Here is a 22,600-nt window from a genome sequence, read left to right on the forward strand (position 1 = left end):
GTCCTGTGATTGAGTGAAATAGGTGGATTTCATTGAATCATATAAATTCTAGACAGCATGTTAAGGTAGGGCTTGAGGGACTGTTTTTCCCAACTGGAGACCCAGTAGCCAGGGATCATTAGTCTCAGGATGGTTTAGGACTGAGATGGGTAGGGTTCTGAATCCTTTGGAATTTGAACCCCAGAGTCCTGTGCATGCTCTGTTTAAGATTGAGACTGATGGATATTTGGATGTAGATGGAATCTACTGATATGGGCTTAAACTGGGAAAGTAAAGCAGAAAGTTAACGGTGATCATTTTTGAGAGGTAGCTCAGGGATGAGGGACTGCAAGGCCTACTCTTATTCATATTATTGAACAGGTAACTAGAAATGCTTCATGATTGAATGAATGCTGGCAATAGATGTGACATATATTCGTGATTTATTGCAGCATAATTTCATGTGACAAATCCTCTAACCATCTCAGTGGTTTGTTACATTTTTTCCCAGTGGAAGCTAATAGTTAGTGAATCATATTCCAAATAACAAAGTAAAAACAGAAATGGGCAAAGCATTCAGTTCAACAAGGACCTGATTAACCAGTGTGCTTAAAGTGTTGTAGCTTTATCTACAATCAGTGAGCTGTGAATCTATGCTTTTGCTCCCCCCATCCCCAGCCCACCCATCACCGAGCTTTCAGTGTTAGAATGGGGGCTGAGGGGTGGGGGGGAAGGCTGGTGTGGAGAGTGGAGGCTGAGGAGAGGCCAAGACTCCGTGACAGTGAAGCAATATACAAAACTACTTGGGCAGTTTTCAGCTTTTTTTCGCCCTCAGCAAATTACCTGCTCTAATTAAGGAACTGATTTGGAAATTAGTAACCAACTTTAGGATGAAATGTTCTGTGTGTTATAATTAAACGTCATTTTTTTTAAATAAAAGTCTACTGGGATATCTGATTTAACAGAGACCACAGGTCAGTGTTTCTTTCAGTAATCAGAAGTTAATACTTCAGCATTGCAACCCAAAATATGAATTACAGGACTGGCCAACATGTTAAAAGTATTTAACAGATATCATAATCAATTAATATGGGTACATGACAATGTATGAAGCCCCCACTGGTTGATGCTGTGGCCAGGCTTGACTGGAATCCTCTGCTTGTGTAGCACAGTTAGATCAGTAGGAAGGAACACCATGTTTTATAGTCTTTGTGTTTTGACTGCTACAACATTTAGATCAGAACAGGGAGGAAAGGCATGTAATATGTTGACCCCGCATGCCTACAAGTCATCACACTCAGGAGCATGTTTTATTTCTGGTTGCATAAGGAATCCTGTTTTTGCAGAAAAAAAATTAATTGGACAGAAAACTGCAGGTGCTGGAAGCATTGCCTTAACCAGAAATACTGCCAGCGGGTGAGGCTAGTGTTGTAGGAGGATAGGGGTGGGATGACTAGCATGGGATGAAGATGAGATCATGCATAAAATTGGAGGATTGCTTTATAGCATAAGGAAGCTGATGCAAGATGAAAGGGAAATAAGAAATGGTGCATCGCAGAAAAAGAAGTGGATATTGAGGTGGACGGGGAAACTGTAAAAGATGCCAGGGCATATGAACTCCTTCATTGAAATGTGACTGGATTAAAATACAGGAGTGAGAATTTTTCTGTTCTTTGCTAGATTTCCATTACAGAAAGTGGCTGCACTTTCACAAGGTATTAATTTTCTCCTGCTAATGCATTTGGCAATTACTGAACAATAGAAACTGTCCAAACTTCCTGAACTAGTTTGGGTGTGGAGATTGTCCTCCTAATCCCTGAGTGACTGGATGAGTGGAGAGATTTAATGAGCATCTATTAACAAATGGGGCTGCAAATGCTAATGTGTGAAATTGGGCTGTAAAATAAAATATTTTAATTAACAGTTGCAGGACAACTATAAATAATACATGCATAACTGGAGTTTCCTGTTTGCAGATATTATTACAATTTTTAATTTTTAACTGTTAAAATGACCAGGAATGAGCTCTAGCTTTTTGAAGTCCAGGGCACATAGATCAGACCTTCCATTGCAGAATTAACACTCCCCTCACAGAATGGATAAGCAGGGTTGGTGACAGTTTATTTCCTTAAATTCAGGCCTATTTAAATATTTATGCTGAGTTCCCTGTCCAAAGCTTTCACAGATAGTTGTGGGTGGGAATTTTATGTCAGTAGCTCCTTAAAAATGCAAAACTGGGTAAAGTCTGAAGGATGTAAAGTCACAGGGGTAAAACTGACTTGAATTTTATTACCGTTGAATTTTCGGCCTTTACCATAGCATTGTGGGGATGGGAGAGGGGGTGATGGGTTCAAAGTTTCCATCAAAATCAATGTTGTTCAGTATAAAAGTGGAGGCAAAATAAGTGGGCAAGTGATGGAGCAGATGTCCAGTTTGGGCCTGGCCAAATGGAGGGGTTGCTGTACGTGGTGAGTGAGGGAAGAATTGCCCTGATTCCGAGTCCAAGACACAGCTCCAGAGAGCAGGATGTCTGATAGGAGGTGCAGTCAGGTGAAGTGCTCTGTTTATTCAACAAAGCTTAGCGACAGAGGCAAGAGATGATGGCACTCCTGAAGGATGCTGCCAGATTCAGATTATCCAACAGCAGCATGTACTCGTAAGGTAGCACATGGCATGGAGAAAGGACTTTGTTGCCAGTTTGCTATTTTCACATAGGCGTATAGATCTTTCATTGGTCGGATGTGCACCCAAAATTCAACATGCATATTCAGTTTTGATTGGCACACCATAAACCACAGTTAAGGTTCATTCCTTCCACCACCAGCGCGCAGTGGCTGCTCTGTGTACTGTCTACAAAATCCACTGCAGTTCCCCTCTCAGGCTATTTTGAAAGCAACGAACACAAAATGCTGGAGGAACTCAGCAGGTCAGGCAGCACGAGTTCCTCCAACATTTTGTTTTCGTTGCTCCAGATTTCCAGCATCTGCAGTCTCTCTTGTGTCTCTATTTTGAAAGCACCTCTTAAACCCATAAATTCCACCTCCAGGACACAGCACAGTCACATAGTGGTGCCAGAGTTACCACTGCAGCCTCTCAACTCCAGGGACCCAGGTTCAATCCTGACCTCTGGTCTATATGGAGTTTGCATGTTCTCTCTGTGTCCTCCTGGGTTTCTGCCAGGTACTCTGGGTTCATCCTGCATCCCAAAGGCATTCTGGTAGGTTAATCGGCTACTGTAAATGACCCCCTTAATGTAGGTAAGTTGCAAAAAGAAAAGCCAAAAGGGAATTGAGCATGGCTATGGGGCGGAGGGGAATGGAGGTGATGGGATTGGTCTGGGAGTCGGCAGCCCACCACCACCTGCATGTCCCCCTCTAGTCACACACCAGTCTGACTTGGAAATGTATATTGCCAGTCCTTTATTGTTGCTGGGTCCAACTCTGAGCTCCCTGACCATTAACACTGCAGGAGCACTTTACCAGAAGGAGTGCAGAGGTTCAAGAAGACAGTTCACTACCACCAGCTCAAAGGTCATTAGAAAGACAACGACTTTGAGAGACCAATAGCACCAGGTTTAAGTGCTGGCTTTGCCAGTGGTGCCTGGATCCCCAGAAAAATGAATTTAAAAAAAGTCAATTTTGTAACTTTGAGTTTCAGAGAGCCTTGCACAAAAACAGCCCAGTTTCAAACTGGTCATTGTTCAGGAGTGGGATGAGCATATCGTGAAAATAACTGCACGTTCCTCTCCAGGTTACATACCAGCCGCACCACTTGCTGGCATTATAACTGTGCAGTTTTCAGAGGTGCCCACCAGAGGGCAATGGGGCCTTGAGAGCATGTGTGGTTCAGGGTTAGAACAGAACATTACAGCACAGTACAGGCCCTTCAGCCCACAATGTTGTGCCGATCTTTTAACCTACTCTAAGATCAACCTAACCATTCCCTCCCTCGTACCCCTCCATTTTTCTATCATCCATGTGTCTATCTAAGAATCTTTTAAAAGTCCCTAATGTATCTGCCTCTACCAGTACCCCTGGCAGCGAGTTCCACACACCCACCACTCTGTGTAAAATAAAACTTGCCTCTGATGTCAACCCCCCCCTTCCCCCGTACTTTCCTCCAATCACCTTAAAATTATGCCCCCTCATGTTAGCTATTTCTGCTCTGGAAAAAAGTCTCTGACTGTCCACTCAATCTATGCCTCTTATCATCTTGTACACCTCTATCAGGTCACCTCTCATCCTCCTTTGCTCCAAAGAGAAAAGCCATAGCTCGCTCAACCTATCCTTATAAGACATGCTCTCCAATCCAGGCAGCATCCTGATAAATCTCCTCTGCACCCTCTCAAAAGCTTCCACATCCTTCCTATAATGAGGTGACCAGAACTGAACATAGCATTCTAAGTATGGTCTAACCAGGGTTTTATCGAGCTGCAACATTAGTTTGTGGCTCTTGAACTCAATCCGCTGACTAATGAAGGCCAACACACCATATGCCTTCTTAATAACCCTATCAACTTTCGTGGCAACTTTGAGGGACCTATGGACATGGACCCCAAGATCCCTCTGTTCCTCCACACTGCTAAGAATCCTGCCATTAACCCTGTATTCTGCCTTCAAATTCGACCTTCCAAAGTGAATCACTTCACACTTTTCCGGATCGAACTCCATCTGCCACTTTTCAGCCCAGCTTTGCATCCTATCAGTGTTCTGTTGTAACCCTTGACAACCTTCTACACTGACCACAACACCACCAACCTTCATGTCATCTGCAAACTTACTAACCCACCCCTCCACATCCTCATCCAAGTCATTTATAAAAATCACAAAGAGCACAAAAATCACACCACTGGTCACCGACCTCCAGGAAGAATATGCTTCATCTGCAACCACCCTCTGCCTTCTATGGGCAAGCCAATTCTGAATCCACACAGCCAAGTTTGCCTGGGGATCCCATGCCTCCTGACCATCTGAATGAGCCTATCATGGGGAACCTTACCAAACGCTTTACTAAAGTCCACATACACCACATCCACTGCTCTACCCTCGTCAATGTGTTTTGCCACATCCTCAAAGAATTCAATCAGGCTCATGAGGCATGACCTGCCCCTCACAAAGCCATGCTGACTGTCCCTAATCAGACTATACTTCTCCAAATGCTCATAAATCCTGTCCCTAAGAATCTTTTCCAATAATTTGCCCTCCATTGAAGTAAGAGTCACTGGTCTATAATTCCCTGGGTTATCCCTACTCCCTTCTTTGAACAAAGGAATAACATTTGCCACCCTCCAATAACAGCCGTGCGTTTCAGTGGACAACAGGTAGCACGTGGAAGAGTCTGCTACCAGGGGACACACTGTCCAAGAACTGTTTCCTTGGATCCACCTAGAACCGTATGTCAGGAGACTGCCCCAGACATCTGCAGTCTGTTGTGACAGAATCTGTTGGCTTCCCTCATCTTCACGGCTGCATTTCTGTACTCATTATCCTCTGGACGGGATGCCAGCCTCGTGCCAATGGAAAACTCCTTGTCATTGGAGTCCAGCCCGTGTCTGATCGGAGAAGCAGGTGGATGCAAGGTACCCAGGACTGTTGTCCTCCCAAGTTTTGTCTACAGTAAACTCTGAAAAAGAGCAAATGCAAAGGGACAAGTGTTAGGACCACATTGAGAAGCTGGACGCTAGCTGTTGGCAGTCTTGCAAGTGCATTTTGAGATGGCAAAGCTTGCTAAGGATTTGGTGGAGTGAATAAAGGACTCCATGTCATACTAGGCTCCTGACTGAGGGCAGCTCAGGGATCTCTCTCCACCATATTACTGCCTCCCTTGCCCACTGATCTCCAGGACTTTGTGCTCCACCACTCTGGCTGTTTCATCCTCCAAGAAGAACTAGTTTGTGAGCATCTATCAAAAAGAGGAGGAGAGCTGCAGGGCTTGTGTTGAACCTAGGAAAAGAGTGAGCTGAAGATAAAACAGTGTGCAGAATGTGAAGTGGTTAGGAAGGAATTATTGGCTGTGATTATGTGGAGAGATGACAAGAGAATAGTTTTGGTGAGCAGTTTGGTGAGGAATGGAAGAAGAGTTTGGAATCAGAAGAGAAGATGGCAGATGCCTCATTGAGAGCCACTGCATTTCACGTTTAGAGTACTTCCAGAGTTTTGTTGGGTAGAGAGGTTCAGGATTTTGACCCAGTGACGGCAAAGAATTGGCAATATATTTCCTGGATGGCTTAATGAATTGGGGAATCAGCCTTCCCAAGATTCAGCTACCCTTGTACTTTCGAGGTCATGTTTAAGGAATGCTGTCAAAGAACGCTTGGCAAGTTGCTGCTGTGCAGTTTGTGGGGGAGGGGAGAGGTACACATGGCAGTCACGGTGCAGCGGTGAAGGTGGGAAATGAATATTCAGGGTGTGACAATGTGGAAATCAAATGGGCTTTTTTGTCCTGGACAGTGTCGAGCCTCTTGGGTGTCATAGGACTACATTGAGAAGCTGGATACTAGCTGTTGGCAGTCTTGCAAGTGCATTTTGAGATGGTGAAGCTTGCTAAGGATTTGGTGGAGTGAATAAAGGACTCCATGTCATACTAGGCTTCTGACTCATCAAAGCAAGTTTCCGCCACATTTCTCTGATGTCCCTCATAGATGTTGCAAAGCCTGTGTGGTTGGAGAGAAGGTCTAAAAGTGCCTGATGCACTTGAGGGTAACGAAGAGCTGGACTTGGCCCAGCTCTATAAGAGGCAGCCTTCAGTTTAATTTCTGGTAACAACTGTTTCTAGTGCTGTTACAACAACATTTCAAAGGGAATGCAAGCTTGCTTTTGGCAGTACTCCAGCTGAGGTCCAAACACAGTTTGCTGGCACTCTGGTAATTTGTAGACACCGTGGCCACATGCAGCACTGTATCCTTCTTTGCTGTTGTTGTCCAGCATCAGCTTGGCTACATGTGCCTAGAGGAATCAGTTAGTGAATCACCGCCTGGGTAATCTACAGCCCAATTGCACAATTGTTGAGTTTTCCAATTTTAGATGAATCCAGCTCTGGTCGTGCTTTGTGTTCCTGCTCATGTCCCTCCAGCAGCGGTCTCCTACCTTCACGCTCTCCTCCCCTCAGCTTGCTCCATCTGTTTTTTTTTCCCCTCTCTCTCTCTTTACCTGCCTCCAACTATCATTCACCTGCCACTGTCTTCCAACTCCACCCCCACTCACCTCTCCTACCTGGCACTACCTGCCTGTCATCTCACACCCCTCCTCAGTCCACCAATCACCTCGGTATCCCTTCTTGCCGCTCTCCTCCTCTTTATGCTGGCCATCTCGCCTCTCCACTCTCGGTCCTGATGCAGGGTCTCAACCCGAAACGTCGACAATTTCTTTCCTCCCGCAGATGCTGCTCGACCCGCTGAGTTCCTCCAGCAGATTGTTTGTTGCTCCAGATTCCAGCATCTGCAGTCTCTTGTGTCTCTAGTGAATTAAGTACTGTGAAATTAGTCACAATCTTCAGCTAAGGAAGGGGGAGTACAGTAGCCAATGCAACCCCTTCATCAGTATATGCTATCTTAGAAAAGTAATGCAAGCCAGTGACGTTGAGCAAGTCCATCTTGCTTCAGTTGCAGTTCAGTAGAAAAGGAATTGAACTGCTGACTGTACTAATCCATGGATGAGTTACCTGCCTGGTAAACCCATGGCCAGAATGTTGGCTGATGGTTTCAATGATTCCTTTGGTTGTCTGGAAAGAAGCAAGAGTAGAAAAATTCCAGCAGTGCCCATGGAAACATGCCTCAGCTAAAAATGCCATCTCCCTCCTGGAAGCTGCCAGAAGCTCTTGCAGCTGACAGGTACCATTCTGTGACAGGTCGGATATAGACTCGGCTTAGTCACTTCTAGGTAGCTGGTGTGGTTGGTGCTGTAGTAATGTTTGCGTGCAGACTGTCGCTGGCTCCAAATCATCTCCCTGTGGTGTCATCTTTCAGCCTTCACCACTTCAACCATGAATTCATGCAGTTAGAGGCCTAGCAAAACGTCTCTGGAACTGATGCCAATGAAGGAGGGACTTGAGCAGGTCGCTCCCTGCACTGGTTAATACTTGCACTATGACTGCTCTTTGTTCATTGGCAGCTCTTTCGTCACTTTCCTGTTCTGCTGAACATTTGTAAAATTAGTGGGCTTCTTGGGAATTATTAAAAAAGAATCAACACAGCCCCAAGTCAAAAATAATAAAAGCAGAATAAAATAGCTTTTTAAAAGACTAGCAAAAAGCTTGTTATTTAAAAAAAGCAGGAATGCTTCTAGATTGGTTTTACCATGTGTTCTTCTGCAGTTTGTCATTTAACAAACGTGGGTAGGTTTTATCATGTATGACACTGGCACACTCAAAGTGATGTGAAACATCTAATGTAATTGGCGTATTTATTTGCATAAAATACCCTTTTCTTACTTATGATGAATTAAAGGTAGGAATAGCCACAATAAGTTACCAAAGGTTGTAGGAGTTTTAAGCATAAGCAGAAAGTACACAGCAGGTAAGGTGGCAGTTGTGAAAGGGGCAGTCAAAATTGTAGGGTGTAATCCTTCAATACAACACTGGCTTCTTGTGATGAGTCCACATCCAAAATATCAACTTGCCTGTTCACTGCAAAGATAATGCTGGCTTTTCAGCGATTTCTTTCTTTGTTCCAGGAATCCAGCATAGACAGTTTTTTTTTCTGTTTAATTTTTAGTCATCAATGGCAGTATTTACGATTCCCGAGGGTCATGGAGTGTAGTGAATAGAGAGAATAGACTAAGAAGGAAAAACACCTCACCTTTTTGATTGTTCAAGTTAGTGCTGTTTTTGTTTATTGATGGTGCTCAGTCAGAGCAGTTTTTTGTTGTTTCATTCTGTCCAAACAATTCGGTAGCCCCAGGCACAAGGATGGGACAAACAGTCCCTTACCTTCCGTTGGGAAAACCTCATTAGGAATCAAATCTGGCAGGAGTTTGGGAATAAAGGAGTAGGTTTTCATATATAATTCAACTTGACTATCAGATAGGCAGAAGATGAACATTGGTCTGGGAGCCATTTTCCTCTTTTGAAGTTGCTACCTTTGCTAGACTTCCTGTTTGTTGTAACACCAGACATTTTATGTGCCTTTTTTGTACATCTTTCAAAGATCTTTTGTAGTAATGGAGATTTGAATATCAGTGTTTTCATTTTTGTTATGACTTACAGTTTGTCATGTGTCATATGTAGCCACTTAATAATCTACAACCTCATTTAACATTTGGGCAGAGTGTCATCTGGGGCAGAATACAAGTGAAACCATTGCTTTCCTCTGTTCCCAATATAACTGTGCTAATACACACACTAATATGATTCCAGGTCTTTGGAGCGTAATATTGATAGAATTGAAATTCCCAATGGTGCATAGCACATTACAGTTTTAACTTGCAATTCTCATGAAATGTACAACAACATGCAAGTTGATTTAACCATATTAAGATTTGTCCCCAGAAACTAAACTACAGTTCCTAAAAATTCTGGTACATCAGGTAGCCATAGCAGAAATGTTTGCCTGGCTAGCACTATTGCAAAGTATAGCATCCTAGGTGTTGAATCAACTGCAGCAGTAAGTAACGAATTGCTATTTTGCAGTCTATTCACATGATTGTAGGTTATTTCCTGTCAAACTGTGACGTTTTGCATCTATTTTAGGGCAGATGAAGTGGGGATGATCATGACCAACTTAGAGAAAGCTAATCAGGTAAGAAGCAGAGTTGAGTCTGTAAGAGTATCAAGCATGTAAGATTCTATTTTAAAAGGAATGTGTGTAAGAAAGTGATATAATTTATTGATTGATTAAATCTCCTGAGCATTTGCAGAATGCAGCTTTCTGCATCAGTTTAGCATGTTTACAGTTGCTGACTGGTGTTATAAATATCAGGGGATGCAATGTTGTGTATTGTGCATCTTGAAGAGCTGCAGTATTTCCGTACTCATTGGAAATGGGCCTAATGAACTCGGTGATTCTCAATTAACTTGACATGAAGTTATGTTGCTGTTATTATGAAATTACATCCAGCTTGTACTGAAAACCTGAGTTCATCATCAACCCTTCAGCCAAGAAAAAGCAGTGGAATCCATCTCAAAATTGGTCCATCTGGTGGTAAAATAACAAATCGCAACTGATGGACTGCCTGGAAGCCTCCTGAGACTGAACCAGACAGTTTTTAGCCCTGGGGAGCTTTGGACCACATCCCTGGCATCACCACAACTGCCTTTTTCCTGCTGACTAACCTTTCCCAACCCTCTGGACTGAATACTCTGAGCTGGCCAACCTGGCCGCTTCGTGACTCTCACCAATCCATTTCAACCAACGTCCTTGTGCCCCTTTGACCGACGTTGCTCAGGTACCTCCATTACCTTATCCGTCCCTTTCTGGAACCTCCTCCAGCCCTTGGAGCCATGGATTCTCCTCCAATTCAGGCTTTTTGATCTACCCCCACTTTAAGCACACAATCAATGGCAACCTTGCCTTCACTTGTTAAGGCCCTAACTCTGGAATTCCTCAATGAACCCCTCTACCTCTCTACTCTTAAGATGCTCCTCAAAATCAGTCCCTTTGTATTATGGTGATATTTGTGGCTGTAGAGCTTTTACCGCTGAAGTTAGTTTTTATCGCTCCTAATCAGACCCCATCCACCGGTTTTATCAACCACCTGTGATATGTTATGGATGCCACAGCCTGCGGTGTGTCATATGTGGGTCTAGACCATGAGCTTCAGGAAGCTCTTCAGTCTGAGTTGTAGGGCTGCAGATTATTTATACAAATTCCTGGAGGCTTCATCAAATGATCTGTCATCAGCAAACCTGCCTTTCCATCTCCCCCATTCATTTATCTGTCTGCCCTCATGATGCAGTCTTCCCAAACCATCTTTTCAACCTTTAGCAGATTTTTCACATCTGGAATATTTCTTTACAACCAACAGGCAGAAATATTTGAAGAATCCATCTTCCCAGCCCTGGAAATCGACCTTGGGTCCCTGGAAATTCCAGCACAATCCTGGGCAACTGGCAACCCTGGTGAAATGGGTGGGGTTGGGTGGCATCACAGTGGGATCCCTTCGTTTTCATGTCTGATGTCCACTGACACAACACTGCCCGATAGAGCTCAACAGGTCGTGACTGGGAGCAGAGAATGCTGTCCAATACGTATAATGTCATTTGCACCAAGATTAGTTTTTTCACCACCAAATCTCAGTGGATCCTGAGAATCTCTTTGTGGTGGCTCATAAATTGCATTACTTTGATTTACAGCCTGTCAAGGTTTTATTTTTGTGGGGTGGGTCCACGTCAAGAGACACTCTTACAGTAGTATTAATACTAATGGTTGCACTGTAGCTGTTAGTAAACAGAATAGTCACTGAACTGGAGCCTTTACTGACAATCTTCAAAGAATCACTAACTGTTCTGAACAGCTTGGTTTTTCTACTGGGAGCTGATTTGTTAAATGTCAACTGCATTAGCAGTATTTAGAAGTAATCTAGTTTTATAGCTTTTTTTCTCTTAGATGTAACATTTATTTGCTCCCAGTTAATATGTGAAAGCACATTGGTATCATACTTGCTGAATTCTTTATTTCCACGTTGAACCAAATTGAATATCCTTGCTCATTTACATTTGTCATGATATTACACATTGGTATCTTCCATTTGATAGATTGGTCGAGTGAAATTTTATTTAAGTGTCATTTATTAAAAGATAAATGTTTGCAATACCATGTACAATGGTAGTAGTTTGTGCTTTTGCTGTGTTAAATTGCCTTTAGTTTGGTTTTGAACTTTCAAGTACCTTGAACCCTCAGCTGGTGCTCTACCTTAATATGTATGACTAGTACATTAAGAGAGGCATTTGAGTTTGTGTTTGAACTTTTCAAAAGTATGAAGTCTAATAGTTCAAAGCCCAGTGCAAATTGTGCACTAGCTGTGCTTGTTATCAGTATTAGTCCAGACTGAATTTATAACTGAGACCACTAAATATACAGAAAAAAATGGAAAATAAAGAATCTCAGATGGTGTTGGTGAATCGTGATGTTGGAATTGAGTTTTTAATATTTTTGTGTGTTTTAGAGGGCTGAAGCTGCTCAGAGGGAAGTGGAGAGTCTTCGGGAACAGTCTGTAAATTGCTCCATTCATTTGGCCTGTCGTTCTCCACGGATTGGTGGAGTGGTAAGGAATTATGAGTAAAGGAGGATTATTGGTGTGCCAACCTGGTGAATAGCAGCCTGCATGAATTCAGAGCACACAAAAGTGCTGCCTGACTGACTAACTTGAGGAAATAATTTTTAAAAAAGCACAAAGTACCTTGAGGCAGAACTGATAATTAAACTCAAAGCAGTGGAGACTCAGGGTAAATACAGAATGAAAGCAAATTTTAACTCACTGAAAGAGACAGGTACTTGTTAGGATGTCAGGTGAGATCATGAGTGGTTGGAGCAGGTGTACTCCAGAGCTCAGCTTGGGGCCAATTATTTCTGTAGTATCCATCGAAAGTTTAGATTTAGAAAATACAATCCAAATCAAAGTGAGTGAAGAATCTACACAGATGGCTGAGGAAGGTGAAAATAAAACAAAACATGAAAGGAGTAACCGCAGATTGAATATATTGAGGACAAGTGTACAGTACTGCACGCAAGAATTAAAAGGGCTGAGGATTACAGCTTACACAACAAATCAACCTACTGCAGGAGTCTTCAAACTCTACAAGCAGGTAAATGGCAGATTTAGAGCTAATGATGTAAAATTCAGTTGTAGAGAATGGTCAATGCATGAAATAAATGTAGGGAATCAGCAGTAAAGATGGAAATTCAGAAATCGTTTAAGAAACAATTAGATGCCAAAATGAAGAGCAACTGTAGGAAGCATGGATAAAATTGGTTGACCTTGGTCATGTTGTTTTTGGGCATAATCTTGTGGTCCAATACTGTTCTTCCATATCATCTGTTTGATGGTAGATGTCAGTAGCTGGAACATGTTATCTGATATCTGTTTTCAGTTAAGTAACGTGATTTGAAACACAATAGTAGCTTTTTCTTTAGCTGGTCTTTGAACTTTCCATGTGCTTAAGGCCCTACAGCTGGTGTTCTACCTCGTATCATTGCCTTTTGTGGTGCTTGCAAGATGTTGTTCTAAAATTAAATGCTTGGTATTTTTGGACATTTTAGCCCTTTGTAACAGCATCATAGCTTTTTCAAAACATTTCCAGATAAATAAAAAACTCGCATGATCCAACTCCTCTTCTAAAAAGCAAATGCATGCAGTAGTGGCCAAGCACTTGATTGTCACAGATCCACAAAGAAATTTTAATTAGTGGCCCGTATTTGTAAAAACTGAGGCAATACTATGGTGCTTAGGCCTTAAGTTAGTTGCCAAGGGTATTTTTTCAAGGCTAAAGATCCAGCTGAAAACCAGTGCAACTCCATGCATGTGTCCTGAACAACAGACTGTGCATCATTAGGATTCATTATTAGACCTAAAAAAGCATGTGCTAGTAACATGTTATAATTCCAGTTAGCATAGCCCTGATAACTAAAATGATTTTATTTCCAGTAAAACCACCAAAAAGTCATGCTTGCAACAATAGACTATCCTTGGGATCAATGACCGCATTTCATTCACATCAAAGCAGCCTGTGAATGAATGCCAAACTGGCTTTCAATAAAGAAAGCCTTTCCTCTGGTGCTGAATTACCTAACACAATACATGTCTGTTTGCTTTAATGATTAAATGCCTTGACTGGTGTCTCTAAACTTAACCCTGACATTCAATAAACCCACTACATTGTTTCTTCATTAATTTCACTTGTTTAAATAACAATATTTTTCTATAAACTTGCATATATTTTAATAAGGCAATTATTCACCTTCTTTCTTTTCTTTTTCAATATTTTTATTAGTTTCCAAATTAATACAGATTAATATAGAACATCGATGATTGTACATGTAATACAAAGAGATCAAGAGAAATATAATCATAAAGAATAATAAAATATTTTAAAAAATCTTTAGATCTCATGACCTCTTAGTAGATGAAAATAATATAAAAGAAAGGAAAGAAAAAGATTTATTGTGTATATAAAAGAAAAGAAAAAAGATCCCCAAATCAATATATCAAACCAAACTAAAAGAAAATTTTAAAAAAAGACAAAAAAAACCTGGACTGAAATTTCTCAATAAAAACAGAGCAATATTATGTCGTCAACTCCGTTCCTCTAAATTGAAAAGTTATTGAAAAGGGATCTATATCATATGAAAGTATTGAATAAATGGAGGTTCACCTTCACAGTAGTGAAATTAAACCTTGAAAAACAAAGTTAGTTTTAGTTTGGAAAACTGTGGAACAATTACAGATCCAATGAATGCTGAAGAAGAACTTGCATAAGGTGCTGGAAAACAACCTAAAGGATTCTTTCCTTTCCTATCCAGGATCAAGCAAATGTTTTGATGTGCACTGGTTCGAGACTGGAGGCTGCATTGGTTGCTAAAGACAGAGAGATTATCCGACTGCTGAAAGAGATTCAACACCTGCAGACTGCATTCCATGATCTCCAGGAGAGTTCAGCAAATCAGATTGCAGAGTTGGAGCAGCAGCTAGCACTGAAAACTGAAGCTGTGGAGGTGATTGAGGAGTGGCAACCTTCATATATTCTGACATAGTTTTGCAACGTAAATGAAGTTCTTAATGAATGGCTGGAAAATATCTGTTCTGGTGAAGAGCATCACTTGCCGCTGTGAACAATTCAGCTGATTTTTTTTTGGTCTAAATAATTATCACCAATGTACTGTCAGGACATGCAAGCAGTTGTTATACGTGGTGGACCACTTCTTTTTAGTTCCCTCGGTGCCATTATACCATATCATTTGAGTCCATGAAATATACTTTGCATTGTTTACATTTTTTAATACTTGAATTAATTGCAAGAAAAACCTAATCTCATGTGGTCTAATCTCATGTGCAATTGGGATGGACTAGCTTGGCTTTCAGTCTCACATCACTGGAGGGCAAGGAGGAGTATTGTGAAATTGTAATTTTTGCTGTAAAATTGCTGCTCCTATTAAACCTATCAAAACACGGAAATGTTTGCAATTGGAGACCCAAGGAATTCTGCAGATGCTGGAATCTGGAGCAATATACATTAAGTGCTGGAGGAGCACAGCAGGTCAGACAGCATCCATGGAGGGAAATAAACAGTCGATGTTTTGGGCTGAGACCCTTCATCAGGGCTGGACAGGAAGAGGGCAGAAGCCAGAATAAGGTGGGGGGAGGGAGAGGAGCACACACAGGCCGGGGATAGGTGAGTCCAGGTGAGAGGGGGAAGGTAGGTAGGTGGGTGAGGGAGAGGGAGAAGATGTAATAAGCTGAGAGGTGATGGGTAGAAGAGGCAAAGGGCTGAAGAAGAAGGAATCTGGTAGGAGAGGGCAGTGGACCATGGAATAAAGGAAGGGGGAGGGGAGGAGAGGAGATGGGCAGGTCATCGAGGTAGGGGAAGGGAGCCACAGGAATAAGAGAAGACAAAGGAATGGGGGGAAAGAAAAATAAGGGGTAGAGTTTCTGGAAGTTAGAGAAATTGATTTTGAGGCCATCAGATTGGAGACTCCCAAGGCGGAATATGAGGTGTTGTTCCTCCAACCTGCGTCTGTCCTCAGCGTAGCAGTAGAGGAGGTCATGGATAGACATGTCAGTATGGGAATGGGATGTGAAATTGAAGTGGATGGCCACCGGGAGGTCCTGGCTGTCGTCGGTGGACGGAGCGAAGGTGCTCGACAAAGTGCTCACCCAATCTGCCTCGGGTCTCACCAATGTATGATCGTTTGTGGTTGAAAGAAACCAACATAGTAGATAGCTAGTAAGGTGGCATAGCACTATGTCATGGCTTATCCAGATTTGGAGCACATTCTCGTAAGAGGTGCTGAGAACAGACCTACCATTTGTGGGAAAGAAACCATGAAAGTCAGTATAATGGTGTTAAATATAAGACATGGATGATCTTTGTGAAAAGGGTTGATTGGTTGGATGCTGAGAGGCTATTTCCTCAGACTAGAAAGTCTGGAAGTGGTGGGGCATAGTTGCAGGGTAAGGACCTGGCCAGTTAGGACATTTCTCAAAAGTTTATGAACCTTTGGAACTCTTCTCTTTCTAGAAGGCTTGTGGATGTTCTGATGTGGAGTATTTTCAAGACCAAGATTAATTTGGGTTTGTGTTGAGGCAACAAAGCAAATAGGCAAGAAATTGGACTTGCTGGGGGGCAAGGAGAGGGGGAGCATGAGTTAGTGGGAGGATGCATGTCATTGGTGGGATTTGGTGTCATTTCACTTTGCAGTTTGGCCAAGGGCCAGAAGGCTTAGTGGCTTAATTATTTTTTCCCTCTTCGAAACCAAGGTGCCATGATTTCACAGAATGGGAAGGAAGGCTCAATGTCTTGTATTTCCTATTTTTCTCCACCCATCCGCTCACCCACCCACTACCCTGCGACTCACTGAAGGGTTTAGAAAATGTGCTTTTCCCATTTTTTATCAATATCATTTTTATATCCCTTTTTCTTTTGTCTTGTTCAGTTGATAGTTGTAGTCAAGAGGTCACTTTACCGTGTTCGCCTTTCTTCTCACATTACCGCCTTTTCTTTCCTCAAACTTACAGATGTTTGCAGTGTGTGTTGGACATTAACTACTGTATAACTTGCTAACTGCTAATTCTTTCCCTTTCTTCAGAAGTTAGAAAAGAAATTGTGTGCACAATTAGACCACGAAGAACATAAAACCGAATCAAGGTAAATGTTTTAACATCTGTGTGGTTTCCACAAAAATAACTAGAACCAAAACTGTAAGGTTTTGAATGTCCCAAGAGAATAATATTCCATAACCTGGCCTCTAATTCAGAATGTGTGCTGTGCATTTCTTCTGAAGTGTCTTCATTCCTCTCTTGTCCTTCAGTTTTCTGCTACATCCCACAGCTTTCCTGACCTTCGGATTGTGGTGGTTCAGTTTGCAAATGTTTCATTTTACTCGGTCTCTTTTGCATGCTATTACCCTGAAATTGAAATTATTGTTGCTTCCTCTTTCAAATAGACTGGCCATATTGAATCATAAATTACCAGTATCACAAAATTCTTCACTCTGTGCTTATAAAAGCTTGAATATAATCTTAGTATTTGCCGATGATATATAAATCCATTCCAAAATAAAACACATTGCTCCATGAATAAGTTTCATTGTTCCAACTTGGTAAATAACAAGTACTTTCAACAGAAATATTACAAGTATTTCTAAACTAATGATTAAAATTGGGTGAAGCGGCAGCTTTTCTGGTTGGACCAATGAACAGAAATGAAGTGACTTGAAGTGGTACCAGCTTCTTGCTGAGGGGCTGGAGGCCACCTCATTGGCCCATACATATTAAATAAGCAAACCTGCCTGATGTGACTTCTTACTGGCTTTTATCATTGCTGAGGTAGCTTAGTATCTTGCAAATGCTTGTTGATATAAGTTACTATTGTGTTGTGAATCCAATTTAGTTAATAGAGGCAAAAACAGAAAATGCCAGAAATACTCATCAGGTCAGGCAGCATCAATGAAGAGAGAAACAGAGTCAGTGTTTTATGTCAATGACCCTTCATCAGCATTTGCAGCTTTTTGTTGCATTTGTTTAACAAAGGAGCCATTTTCCTGCTGATAGTAAATGACAACATTTAACTTAACACTAAAATCAATTTGAACTGAATCATTATACCATTGGGGTCAGATAACTGGAGAAAGACTGCAGATTCTTAAGTATAGATAAACCCAATATTCTCTTCAATTTGATTATATTTGATCCTTGTACTTTGTGCCAGTCCAATAGTCTAGAAGGTTTGGATTGGCTGGATACATTACTACAGACACCATCTGCCTTCCTGTGACTTCTGTGAACCTTAATAACAACTGTTAACCTACTGTTTCAAAATTTGAGCACTGGATGCATATTCCATCGGGGTAATGGTTAATAATCAGCAATGGCATCCTGTCTGTTGATGGTTCCTTGTCCTCCTGAAGGACACTGGTCCTGCAATCCAGACAGATGATGCTGTCGTCTTGTGCTTAAGCTTCTAAATTACCAACATCACTGCTGACTGTCACGAAATAGGTTACGGAACTCGCTTGCAGTATGTTCCAGATATTTGTAATGGTAAATTAATGTTGCTCATCCAGTATTTAGTTTCGAACTTTGAGATGCTGCTTGAGAAAAGCTAAAAATGACCGTAAAATTAATTGCAAAAGATGTAGGCTCAGAACTGCAAGGACCTTGAACTTCATTGTATATTCTCCTTACAGTGTTTTCAAATCTGTGAACCCAGTATCTGCTGATGGCTGGACATCCCAGGTAACTATTCTCTTTTCTTATGGTTTATATCCTTTTGCTTCATTAAACATAGCTTCAATATTAATGTTGAATCACATGTCATCATTTCACGATAATTAGCCACTCAGTAAGAGGTGCCAGAATGCATTTCCCAAAGGAACTTTGTAATGGCATTCCATTGAAATCATCTAAGCTCATTTGATGTGCAGAGTGATGACCAGATTGAAGAATAATTATTTCCTGCTGCCCAGGATAGGAAAAAAGATAACAAGGATTATCTGCCAGAGAAAGAGATGACCCTTCCACCCGAGAAGAGATGTTTACAAGAGAAACCAAATGCATATGCAGAGATGGGTAAGATTGCAGTTCTGTTCTCCAGTCTAATCTGTTCCATGTCAAATCGGATAAGCATGCACAGAAATCCAAACATACTAAGTATTTTGCTCTTCTCGTGAATCAAGTGAGACTAGGACAAGGTGGGATATTTTATTTCTTATTTCAGATATAATTATCAAGGAACTCTTCTTCACCTCTAAACATTTGGATATATTGAGATAATGAGTCATACAGCATAGAAATGGGTCCTTTGGCCCACTATGCTGACCATCAAGCACCTATTTACGCTAATCCAACCCTAATCCAATTATATTTTCTCCACACTCCCTTCAACTCTCCCTGGCTTTTACCACACGTCTACATATGCAGGGTAAATTAGAGCAGCCAATTGATCTACCAGTTGTTTGGGTGGTTTTGAGTGATGAGGAATGTTAGGACAAGGCCAACTCCTTAAATTTTTGATGCTCACATGGACATCTGTGCCACCAGAGGTAAAACACCTGTGAAGGTGCAATACTGCCTCATTAGCACTCTAGGTCTTGGATTTTGTACCAAGTCTTAGATGTAAGAGTTAAAACAAAATTTGTTTCAATATATTCAGTCATTATTTTACCTAAACTGTTTGGGCTACCAGAATGCTTTCTGCCTGTCAACGTGGGCTTCCAGTGTGAAATATTGCATTAAAAATGTTAATATTAAACCTGTAATGTTGCTCTGTTTAAAGTGAAATGTTATACATTCCTGATTGAAGGAATCGTACTTTAATTGATGGAAGTTGCGTTTTGAGATAGGAATTAAGAATATTATGGGAGAAGCCAAATGTGCTTAACAGCTCCAGTACAAAAAAAGATGAGAGCTTGGTATGGGTGTGTAAAACATCATGCAGCAAGGAACAGTGATTGCTCTAACACTTTAGAGTCTATAGCTGATGTCAATAGGAAAAAGGGTAACTTGCTGCTCCATTTACACTGGCTATAGCCATATAAGGTAAGATTCTGACAAGTGTGCTTATAATATGAAAATTTGTGGTTTTATGATCTGTATATCTTCCCCTGTTCTGTCCGACCTTTCTTGCACAATCTAGGCCTTCCACTATTTTCTTTGTTTTGGCTTTATTTTGTTTCTGCTGAACTTCATTGTTTTGTTTCCATGTTAAAATGCTTTCCATCGCCTGTCCCTCAAGATCAATCCATAAAACTTTCAGACAAATATTGAGTAACATCACGTGATTTTCATTGAGAATGAGAACCCCTTTTCTTCGATATTGTCAAGTGAAAGAAATCTAAGCACTGTGGAGTGAGGGAATCTGTGAACTGAACATACAAGCATATGTACAAACGTGTAAATGCATGAATTAGCAGCAGGAGGAGTGGGTCACTTAGCCCCTGAAGCCCGCTCCACCATTTAATAAGATTATGGCTGATCTGATTGCAACTTCAACTCTGCGTTTTCTGCATCAAAAGTTCACTGCCTTTCTTATCGATTATCTATCTATCTCAACCTGAAGAATGACTGAGTACTGTCTGTGCCAGTAAGCATCGCAAGAAATTAGGCTTTAAATTCAATTACCTTGGAAAAGCTAATAAATAGGAATTGTTTCTAGTACTTGAAACTCAAAAGGATACAGCAGGTAAGAAGGAAAACTAATAGAATTTTGGGTTTATTAGCTATGGAGTATAAAAGTGGAGAAGTCTTGATGCAAATTTACATGGCTTAGTGAGACTGCACCTGTAGTACTGTGTGTGGTTTTGGTTTTCGTATTTAATGAAAGGTGTACTGGCATTGGAGGCTGTGCAGAAAGGGTTCACTGGGGGTTAATTCATGGGATGAAGGGGTTGATGTATGTAGGGAGGTTGAGCAGGTTAGCGTGTGTTTATTGGACTACAGAAGAAAGAGAATCTTATGGAAACTCAAGCTTTCAAGGTGGATTGAAAGGGTGAATACTGAGAGACTGTGTTCCCTGGTGGGCTATTCTAGAAATAGGAGCAAGAGGTCATCTGTTTAAGATGGAGACGAGGAGGAATTTCTGAGGGTTGTGAATTTCTGAAATTCTCTACCCCAAGAAGCTTTGGAGGGAGAGCTATTGAATATATTCAAGGCAAAAACCTACAGCACAAGGGTGTCGGAAGGTATGCGGGAAGTGGTGTTGAGGCCAGGATTGGATCAGCCATGATCTTATTGAATGATGGGACAGTGGTTTGAGGGGCCAAATGGCCTACTCCTGTTTATGATGTTATTTCCCATTCTGTTTATTGTTGATAATGGGCAATTGCTTCATCCTCTGAAGTGCCAATTGCTCATTTTTAATATTGTTTGTAACATTAATATTTCCAGCCAGTACATTCTTTAACAATCTTTCTGCACAACAGGCATTTGCAGTATATCAGTTCTCGGGGAAAGTCTTTTTAAATCAAAATAATCTACAAATGTAAAATAAATCAAAACCTAATTAATATAACATGTAATTCATTATTTCTAACAGCATGATTAATGTACAGAAACAGCTGTTGAGTGTATCCAGCATCGAACACTCCCATTTAAGCACATTAACCGGTTGGTTATTTTTCGAGAGAGACATTTATGCAGTGGGAGTTTTACCACGAGCCATAAAGAAAATAAACAAATTAAGATAGTGAGGTTTAAGTGTACAACAGTAATAACTTCCTTTCTAGGCTGATTATTTTTCAAATCTGACTTGTGTAGCAAGTAGCTTGGCAGAGAGAAGGAGTAGTGTGTGTCCATGGCGGTAGATTTATGCTGGTTTGGAATACAATTAATGTTTCAATGATGTGAAGGAATTTTTGATGTAATGGCATTCCTCTGGGAAGTTGCTTAATCATTTACATCCCGAACTATGTTTCTTCTTTTGTTGGTCTTTTGTCTTTCCCCTCCACTCAAAAAGCAAAGGATACTTTAAAGTGCTGGTGATAGAAGACCATTTAGCTTCACAAAATTAGCCATCTAAAGTTTCACATAAATATGATATGAAGATTTTATATTTTGAAATTAGATTAAGCTCTGCTTCTACCACATTCCTGGCAAGCTTCATAAAGACTGGAATTGTGCTTGGGTTTGTAATGAAAATACATTTCTGCTGAGGTCTTTGTCTTTATTCTCCATATTGAGCTTTGAAAATAGCTGTTCTCACATTCGTACTAAAATAATTGAAAACATTTTGGAAGCTAAGTTGTTAAAGAAACTGTTTGTTGTGCAACTGGAAATACCTAAATAAATTTACATTGATTAACATATTAATCAGTATTCATTTTAGTTCAGTTTGCAGTTATTTTGATGATCCATGGATCAAATTTCATACATGCACTCTTCTGTGCTATTTATTACAGGGTAGGCAGTACCTTACAGTCATGCTGTCTGCTGTTGCAGCTGATTTCTGCGTGCAGCCAACACTTAGCCATATTTTCATATGTGAGCACATTGTTGGGAGAGCCAATATGATGAGTGTCTATTGCTGCTTAAAGGCACCCCTGGATCTCCTAAATGGGAGATGCCTCTTGGTTCCAAAAAGTGTTGGGAGTTGTTTTTGAAACTGAATCATGGCTGAGGTTCTTTGAGCCGTTGCTAAATGTGCAAGAGGGTGAGGAACAAGGATCGCAAGTGCACTGGGAGTTTTAATGGACCCAGTGCACAGCAGAGATGTCCTCTACCTGCAGTGGAACAGATTGCCTTCTGAGCTTGTGTCTAGAGGGCATCGATTCAAAAGCAATTGTTGACAAGTGTGGGTACGGTGCCGGAAGCAATATAAAAACTTCACAGAAGTTGTCAAGGTTAGTGACTGCTTCCTTAAATGTCTTATTCTATAACCCACACAAGTAGCCTCAACCATTGCTTGATTTACGATCGCTAACTTCAGTCACTTACCAGTGATCATCATTACCCAGCTTTACATATTGACGTTACTTCAA

General features: G+C 41.1%; 1 protein-coding gene across 2 annotated transcripts in view; it reads left to right on the forward strand.

Annotated features, from left to right (window-relative positions):
• cux2b (cut-like homeobox 2b) overlaps positions 1-22,600 on the forward strand; it is a 235,300-nt gene that overhangs the window by 186,659 nt on the left and 26,041 nt on the right. The window contains exons 9-14 of one of the 2 annotated variants that reach the window (XM_052032004.1): positions 9,664-9,712; positions 12,078-12,176; positions 14,432-14,623; positions 16,715-16,773; positions 18,314-18,362; positions 18,593-18,695. In XM_052032004.1, the coding sequence (XP_051887964.1) occupies positions 9,664-9,712; positions 12,078-12,176; positions 14,432-14,623; positions 16,715-16,773; positions 18,314-18,362; positions 18,593-18,695 (551 nt within the window). The remainder of the gene's footprint in view (positions 1-9,663; positions 9,713-12,077; positions 12,177-14,431; positions 14,624-16,714; positions 16,774-18,313; positions 18,363-18,592; positions 18,696-22,600) is intronic. The other variant, XM_052032005.1, reaches the window with a different exon arrangement.

The sequence above is a fragment of the Pristis pectinata genome, chromosome 17, assembly GCF_009764475.1.
Source record: "Pristis pectinata isolate sPriPec2 chromosome 17, sPriPec2.1.pri, whole genome shotgun sequence".
Taxonomy (NCBI): domain Eukaryota; kingdom Metazoa; phylum Chordata; class Chondrichthyes; order Rhinopristiformes; family Pristidae; genus Pristis; species Pristis pectinata.